Source organism: Anopheles aquasalis, chromosome 2, assembly GCF_943734665.1.
Source record: "Anopheles aquasalis chromosome 2, idAnoAquaMG_Q_19, whole genome shotgun sequence".
Lineage (NCBI taxonomy): Eukaryota > Metazoa > Arthropoda > Insecta > Diptera > Culicidae > Anopheles > Anopheles aquasalis.
Window position 1 is genome coordinate 82954005 of NC_064877.1, and position 9142 is coordinate 82963146.

The following is a 9142-nucleotide window of genomic DNA, read 5'->3' on the forward strand; positions in this document are numbered from 1 at the left end:
GATGGCGCATTGCATCCACCACCACGTGTCATCCGGATATCCACCTCTACACCAACGCACACCCACACACGCATGCACGCACGCAGGCCTGGGATAGGGGAAACGAATCGATATAATTAATTTACCCAACCGACACTACGGTTTCGGTTAGCCAGTTGAGGTCTTCCTTCTGTCGCTGGTTAATGGAGTGCTTCCGTCAGTGCTGCTCGGTGAACGGAGGGGAGAGAAAAAGGGTAGGGCTATGGTTTCATTGTCGATCTGTCTGGCCAGGGATGAACAATTAGTCAGCAACCGGTTCAGAAACCAGAAACTCCCGAGAGAACCACCGCCATCCATTGGCCATCAATTTTCGATCAACAATGTATGGGCAATGAACGAATCCGAAGCAAAACCAAAACAACCAAACAACAACTGACCCCAGAGTCGGGAGGGTTCGGACCGGCGGTCAAACGATGCGTTAATCACTCTTCCTCAACCGCCGCATGCGTATGTGACTGTCCATTTGCTGTTTGTTCGAATAATGTTTTCATACAAGAAAAAGCAGAAAGAATCCTCTGTTCACCGCACGCAAATAATTTTCCCGATTTTTTCCGGTTGTTCTCTTTTTCCTTTTCCAGCATCCTGAACACGGCCTGGCAACGCATCATCGGTTAGCCGCAAATGATTAACGAGCCACAATATTGAAATCACCTGTCAGTGCTGCTCATAAATAATTCCTGCCCTTAGTCAACTGGCTTATTCGAGAGAGAGAGTGAGAGAGCAAGCAGGATTGCTTTTTTCCCCGTTGGCTACAGCGGCTAGATATGCCCGGCACCCCCCAGGGACACATAGCATACGTCATCAAGCGCTGACCGCTACAAACGGAGCCGGCCATGCACGAGCCAGAAGTGAGGTTATGCTGAGAGGATCGCCAACCGTGGCGAGCGGACCGTGATCTTCGATGTTCCCGTCGGTGGCGGCGGTGCTGCTGCTTCAGCTGCTACTACTGCTGCTGCTGGTGGCCCACGTGCCTCCGTACGAGTGTGGTGAACTGCGGCCGGAACACTCGCAGGACACGCCCGAGGACGATCTCGTCCGGGAACCGGCCCTTTCCGCCTCGTCGCAACCGTGCGGTAGTGCGACGCCACTGACCGCACCGCACGGTGTGCTGCGAACGCCCAACTTCCCCGAACGCTTCCCCGTACCGATCAGCTGCACCTGGATCATCGACGCATCGGCGATCGTCGGTGGTAACGTGTCGATCGTGGTGTACCTCACGCAACAGTACGTCCTCGGTGGGTTGCGGTTTACCGAGTATATGTACTACAGTGACGACTACAAAGTGCCGAGTATGACCGTGTACGAGCTGAGCGAGGACGATGTGACGCGTGTGCCGTGGATACGGTTCCAGAGCCCGTACCTGGAGGTGCGGTTCACGATGGACAACCTGTACGGGACGCATTTGCGAGCGCTCGATCGGTTACTGGATGTTTATGGGTTCAACATCACGTACGAGGTGGACACGGTCAAGCAGCAGACGTGCAATGCGCTCCACTGTCGGTTCCTGGGCAACTGCTACGCCAAGCATGATTTCTCGTGAGTATTCTTATATATTCTTCGTTCGTTTTTAGATTTCTAGGCGTTAGTGTATATAAAAAACAAAGCAATGGTCGAAATACTAAAATGTGAAGCCTGAAGAATTTGAAGATCGTTATAACACACCCTAAATTGACGATACTCGTATTGAACGTCAAGAAGGAGACACATACTTTACTAGATATGATCGTGCTGTCCGGAAGTCTTGTAATTAAGGACAGAGCAGTGTTATATATTCTAAGTTCACTTTCGGTTGCTAAGCGGTAGTGTCCATGAAACCGAAGCAAAAAGGTAAAACATAAGCATCATTTTTCATTCAACTTCCCTGAACTTCTTTTTTTGGAATAGTTTAAACATGATGAGTATTCATATTTCACAATAGCGACATTTAATTTTCCAGTATTCTTTACTGTAACATAAAGCTAATGCGATGAAAATGTCTTAACGAAATTACGCTTACGCATCGCCACTTTACTATTGTCCTTCTGTGAATCGAGCAATGCGGCAATGCCTGGCGTGAACGAATGATTTCTGGGAAAAACCAGTCGGTCGATGACATTTGAAAAAAGGCCGTGTCCAAAGGCCAAAGTCTTAAACGTAACGCTACCAGATGGCTAAATTCGTCAATTTGGCGGCCTCTCCATTTATCTCAATAAGCTGGCCCACTTCAAAAACATTACCACCACGGCGCGTGACAAGCTCATCAAAGCCAAGTGACACCTTTTCCCGTGGCACGTGTTCCGCTTCCTGGCCCACTGCTCCTTTGAAGGAGGACTTATTGCCGTCACGGGCATTTCGACGGGTAGCAGTGTCTTCCGCATGCTGCGGATAATGATAAGACAGTTAGTTATCTTTCAGTGGAACTTCAGAACTGTGCGTTGTTTCCTGCTGATGCCTGCTAAGATGGTGCCTGGCTTGAAGCAGAATGCGGCAGCTGTTCCGGGACCGTACATCAACGGAACCAACAGAGAACCTCTTGTCGATTACCCGTAAAGTTGACTTACGGTCGAGCGCAACTCACCTGGGTTGATGAACGGCCACTGTTCCGTAGCCGCAATTAGAAACGTTTAATTCCGAACAGAACCACAGAGCGATGCCAGCGCTAGTAGTGTTCTAGCACCAGATGGCCTCAAGTTTTTGAATAGAGCATGAGGTGAGGCAAAGAAACCAAATCCATTGGCTTGTGGACCTAATGATGGGCACCTGCGGCAGTAGAAGCTGCCACAGAAAGGGAGTTGTGTTGGCCAGAGCTAGTAGTGCCAACAGTACAGAGCGTTGGCCTCGGTTTCCAGTTGTCATGTGCTAGTGGACGTCAGTACGCACCTTCGCCTTGTGCCGACTCGACTGTAGACGATGGCAAGGACTCTCACTTTTCCTGCGTCAGTACTGAGTCTAGGACTCCGCAGGTGAACGAACGATGTTGCGAGTTGGGTTTACGGAGCCAAAAACCTAATTACCCCAGTCGGACGTACAATCGTTTTGCGACACTTAGAGACACCAAAGCCACCATACCGAGAACAACGGGTGCGACATTGCGGTTGCTGGTGTAGGTTGTGAGGTAGCCAAACGAACAAACATTAGCATTAACACCTCAGCCGGTCCCGGGTTGTACGTGGCAGTCACAAGCTTGGCCACGGTACTGCATTCGTTGCAAACACTTGTTCGATTGCTTTTTGCAGCAAAGACATGGATGCACTCGACGAATGCAGTCACGATGTACACAGCTGCTGCTGCTGCTGCTTGTGCTCCCCGTAGATGGTTTTCTGATCGGTCACGATTCCTCACGACCGAATTGTGTGCATCGCATCCGACGGCATCCGCAAGCATTTGATCCGCACCTTCGCCGCATTCTACATCCGCATATTTTCATTTCCTAGCTAGCGTGGTTTGAATCGTTTGGTGAGCAAACCTCTTGCTTTCTTCTCTTGCAATGGGGGAGAAAAACCGGAGGAAACATAACATTTTAAGGACGTTCTTCGTTCGCCATCGTCAGCCCGCAAGCCGCGTAATGCTGCTGCTGGTAGGAACAGAATACCCCGAGCCGAAACCGGAGCCGGAGAGTTATGCGACGAGCAAAACCAAATATGTCACCAGGAAAGGAAAAATATGTGTGCTGCTGCTGGTTGAGGTTGCAGCGGACCATCCATTCCTTTAGCACTGCAGGAGCATAAGGTGCTGCAGCGGAAGAAGAAGAAGGAGAAAGAGAAGGAGATTTGCATTCACCGTACGCACCCGTACGTCACGCGACGGGAGCTGGTTTGGTAAATATTTTAACGCGAACTGGCGTGCGAGCGCGCCAGCACCGGAGAAAGAATGCCATAACCCACCCACCACCGACCCACCGTAACAACTAGGCGGATGTGGTGGTACTGGAACTGGAGAGTGTCAACATTTATGTTACAGCAATGTTGTCAGAATGTTATGTGTCGTTTATTTTTGCGCTCAGTGCGAAGAGTTCAGCGGAACCATTTTTGGTGACGACTGATTTGTCGCGCTGACAGTGTAGTGGAGTGGGTCCTGTAATGTCGGATGTTGGTGTTTCGCGGGAGATTTGCTTTGGGCAACTCATTTGATGAAATGATGTATAATTGGTCCCTGCTCAAAACTATGAGAAAACTAAAGACCGTTCCTTTTTTAATTGTTTGCTTTCGGTGCTTTTAGGATAAATTGCATTCATCTCAGAAAACAATATTTGTTATTGGGAAAAAAATTTCAAATATGTTTCTTCAAAGGAGAAAAGCTCCTGTAGTAATCATAAATCTGTAAAAAAAAGGTTTTCTACATACGTTCTAGAAAGAATAGAAAGATTTTAAGGAAACACCAGTCGAATGACAAACACACCAGCACACCTTGAGTTTGTTGTATTTAAGCTACTAAGTATCCTGTAAGGAGCTGGATTTAACAAAAGGCTCTTGTCTCTGACCACCACAGCACCAAGCATACAATAAGGATTTCATTTCGAGCCCAACCCAACACCTGAGACCACCGGATTGATCCACCGTTCGTGCTATTGTCCACTGGCCAACGGTGTCCTGTCCTTTCACAATTTCCCATCATCATTCGCTAGCCCTGGGGAAGGGTTTATTTTTCCCGTTTTTGCATAATCTCGCGCACACTTTCCAGTGCCAGCTACTTGCACTTACTACTGTTACCTTACGTCTCCTTGATCCACAGTCACGCAGCTGTGCTCTCTGCGGCGATTACGCTGCAGCGACGGAGACGCTTCATTACGGAGCCCAAACCGTCTATAGGATGGCACGGGATTTTTCTCGCTTTTCTTCTTCAATTAAAACTGACTACCGGGAGCGTTCGTGTGCCGGTGCTCTTCCTGCTGGCGTGCCGGGCCATATTTTACCCACGAACCACAAATGAGTTGGCAGCTGTCGCTGTGCGCGTTGCCATTACAAGCCTACCGCCTAGCACCCAGTAGCAGTAATGGGTGGCCTTGGCCTTTACGCCATTGCCGTGGTGAGCGGCCACGAGGTGACATTTCCCGGGCTGTGCGAAAATACAAAATGAAATCCGTTTTCCACAATTAAACCCAAGCAAATGGTGGTCACACGACGCACCGGGGCTCTACTGAAGGGATTCGGTGAGCGAATGGATTCATTTTCTTGGTGTCTTTTCCCGCTGCTCCGTTCCTGTCGCGCTGTACATCCCGTGCAATTTAGATTGGACACATGGTGCACTGTCCGTTCTGACGTTCATCTCGTTTTCAGCACCGCGTTTTTCCAGCGAAGAACTTTAGTTTTGAGATATTTTTCTCTCTTTCCTATCGGATTTGTGGACAGCTGGATGGATCTGTGGACAGTAGGAAGCTCCAAAACCAAGAGTACTCGCCAAGCGGTTGGAATTTTGTTTTTTTTTTTTTATGTTTACTTATGATCCCACATGATTTTGCTAGCGCACTTGATGACTTCCTGTCGAAAGGAGGGTCTGACAGCAATTCGGAAACCAAATCGCTGAATTATGTAAGACACTTGCTGCCCTCATAACTTTACCATCGCCACTAGTTCAAAGTCAAGCTAGGTTCGGTTTGAGGTTGTTGCATTGAATAAGTTATAATTACCAGTGTGCTGCACTCCGCTAACCGCCCTCAAAAACCGTGCACTTCCGCCCCTGTGGATATGGAACGGAAACGATGTTTCTTTGCATTAAATATGAAAATTTACTTCAACGAAATCGAGATGCGCTCGAGTAAGCTCCAGAACCGTGCGACCAGCGACAGTTTCGAGAAACCAGAAGTCTCGGCACTGAAACTATTTCCTTGTCGGAGCATTGGAATCGCTTCTTCTGCCATCACCGTAGCTCCATCAGTCAAGGAACAGGAAAGGCCATAGGAATGCCAGGATGGCGGATGTGCTTACCCATGGCCGGATTTAAGGGCCTCCACCCCACACTGAAAGAACGCACGCTCAGCACCGGAAACTATCCGACGGATCGGCCGGAAAGGGATTATCTTTCCTGCCGCAAAAGCCTGGCTCCGCGGTCCAGGGGAAGGGGGGGGGGTCTGGAAGCGTTCTAAAACCCAAAAAAGGGCTTCTCGCCCTTGCCATTCCCTCCCTCTCAGCCGGATCACTTATTCATGGGGAGGCAGCAGCAGCAGCAACCCCGCGCCAATAGTTTTGATGTAGCCTTGGACGCCATTGCCTTTTGGGGGCGAGCTGAGTTGTTGTTGTTGTTGTGGAGTGGATGCAAATCCTTTTTGGACGCTTCCGCCTGCTTGCTTGCCTGTCAGCCGCTTCCGGTGCTCCGGTGCGGTCCGTGAAGAACATCCGAACGACTTCCGGAGCACCCTTTCCTGGAGTTACAGCCTGCCTGCCTGCCTTCCAGGGTTTGTAAACGGATTGATGCGCTCGTTGGCTCGAACTGACATGACTTGAAACTATGTGCGAACTAGTTTTGGTTGGTAAATGCGAGCAGTCTCGTTAACATGACCGAAAAGGACGAGCAATGTTTGATTTAGTTGGAGTATGGGTGGGTGTGTGGTTTCCTTTTGAAGTTTGGTAGAAGTCATATTTCACGCGACTCACGCGATCGACTGAACCGATGGTTGGAATTTGCTAGTTAATGCAACAAGTAGGGCCATCTTGCAATCAGTTAACATTCCATTAAGTTAATGGAGCAGACAATGCTGCAGATAAAGGATAATTGCTCCGCGCACATATCTCGATAATCGAAATTCAATTCCCCCTTTTAACCGTTATGGTAATATGCTTGCGAAGACCATTTTTTTTGACTTCCTTGCAAACTTTTTACGCCACACTCTTATCGTCGCGATAACACTCTTCGTTTACGAGGTCGCCCGGTCAAATCTTTGCGATCTTTTGCACATTTTGTACCAAAAACCGAAGGAACGTGTCTAATTTGACTTCCCATGCAACGTATGGCCATCGTGGGCAATTGGCAAGGGGGGGGGGGGGAGGGACAAAATCGATTAGGCAAATAATGGAAACCATGCTCGCCGTGACTGTTTGCCTTACAAACATTCTGAAACCAACCAAGCTACAACCCCACCCACACACACAACTCGTTCGCTGTTCGAACGAAGACAAACTCCACTTCAGTGCGCCGAGCCCGAGTACGTGAATGGCGAGCATAATTGGGGATGGGAGGAGGAGTGCTCCAATCGTTTCGAAGCCAAACGAAATCGAGCTGACTGCTCTTAATCGTCGCAAACAGTTCGATCGAAGAATCGTTTAGCAGCTCGTTGGTAAACATTATAAAGCTTCTTCTCAATGCGCGCCACGAGCACGTTATGGAGCAGCTAAAGCACCAAACGGCAAACGGCACTCATCATTGCAGCAACATCAAACATCGTGATGGTTCGTGCGACTGCTTGAATGCAAACAATTCCTAGAAATCATCCACGGTTTGAATCGTTTCGTTCGCCAGTCCTGTTCGGACAAAAGGGGCGACGGTATTTGCTAGAACTTCCATCGACTGCACTCCCAATTGCACTTCAAATTGCGTTATGCAGGGCATTAGATTACATTCTTTATCTTACTCTCTCGCTCTCTCTATCTCTCACCGTGCGCTGCCGGTGGTTTGAAGTCGAAGTGAAAGCGTCCGTCTTCCCGACCCGTAAGCATAATCGCTCGGAATGCATTCCCCATCCCGGAAACGGCCGGCAAAATGCCAATCATTTTGCCACCTGGTCCCCTCCCCCCCTTCCCCGGTTCGGCATCGAGACGCATCGGAACGCATTTGTCAACAGCCACCCGGGTCAAACGATGCCTGATGCTCGACTTCAACGGGTTGTTTAACGGTCAATTTACCGAGACAGGCCCGGGGTCTCGCTAGGCGCTAACCGAAGGAAAGGAAAGGCCTTCATGCCACACCACGGGAAGTCACGCCAGAGCGGTTCGTTAGCGGGTTTCCCGGAAGCCCGGTGGTCAGAGAAGGCCGCAAAAAGGGAAAAGAGAGAGATGGAGAGCGGAGGACCATCACTGGAATGCTTGTCATCGAGGTAAAAGCGAACCAGGAAGCTGGCATGTGCCTTTCTATTCACGCTGGAGAATGGATTTTCCTGGTTTTATTTTATCTTCCCCCAACCCCCTTCTTTACCCCTTTATGTCTTCGTCCTTTTACCTGACGCTGCACTCTGGACTGGCGACCGGGATAATGATGAAGACGATCGGTTGTGCTGGATGCAGGGCCTTCCGGAGCAGGCCGTCTGTTTTGCAAATAGTGGGCATCGTGAGTGCAGGTCAAAGGGATAAATCACTCGCGTCTAGGAAAAAAAACGGAGCTTCCATCCGATGCTCGATGCCTAGCATCACCGTTTGGGGTTCACTTTGCACGATTTTTCCCGTTCTTTTTGTTTTTGAAAACTCTTCTCCCTATCTCTCTGTTTTGTCCCCCTGGGGCGACTTGACAACCGCTAAACGAGCCTTTTACACCGTTCACGAGGGGGATGCGGTCATGCTGCTGGATGGCGCTGACCATTGGCCAGCACGAGCCATTGTTGGTTAGCAAGTTGAAGCAAATAGCACCCGCAGTATCAGCCCAGACGACCGATAGGTAGACTAGGTGCTACGGTGTGTGCCATGGAATGCCATGCTATCACCTTGCGCGATGCGTTCCAGCTCCAGGGATGCCATGACTGGGACGCCAAAGTAATGACAGAGGAACGGTATTGTCATTCGTGGCGTTAATGGAACAGTTTGTGGCACGTAGTTCGCGCGACGCACGACGTGTCGTCGTGCTATGCAGCATGCTAGAGGTGCATGACTGCTGCTGTGTTAAGACTGCCGTCTCTGATTCGCATTCTGTAAAGTAGTTAAGTGACTGCTAAGCAGATTTAAATTAGAAGTGGATTTTAAAATGTTCACTCCAAAGTAAATATGAAGAATATTAAGTAAATCACAATAGTTTGTAAAAATGCATGAAATGCGCTGAAATGAAAACCAAAATGTAATCAAAAAGGAGCATCTCTCCAGTTATTCACTCCAACGGAAGCTACATTTAAGCAAACGTGCAGCAAGTGTGCAGCAAACGTGGTTTCATATTGTTATCGTGTTCACAGCATTGTATTTCTTGTTGTTCCCTCATGTTCGCGACGATA

General features: G+C 49.1%; 1 protein-coding gene across 1 annotated transcript in view; it reads left to right on the forward strand.

Moving 5' to 3' along the window:
- The first annotated feature begins 940 nt into the window (after nucleotides 1–940).
- Nucleotides 941–9142, forward strand: part of LOC126577486 (uncharacterized) — a 99120-nt gene continuing 90918 nt past the window's right edge. Inside the window, exon 1 of the mRNA XM_050239153.1 lies at nucleotides 941–1575. Within this exon, the coding sequence (XP_050095110.1) occupies nucleotides 941–1575 (635 nt within the window). The remainder of the gene's footprint in view (nucleotides 1576–9142) is intronic.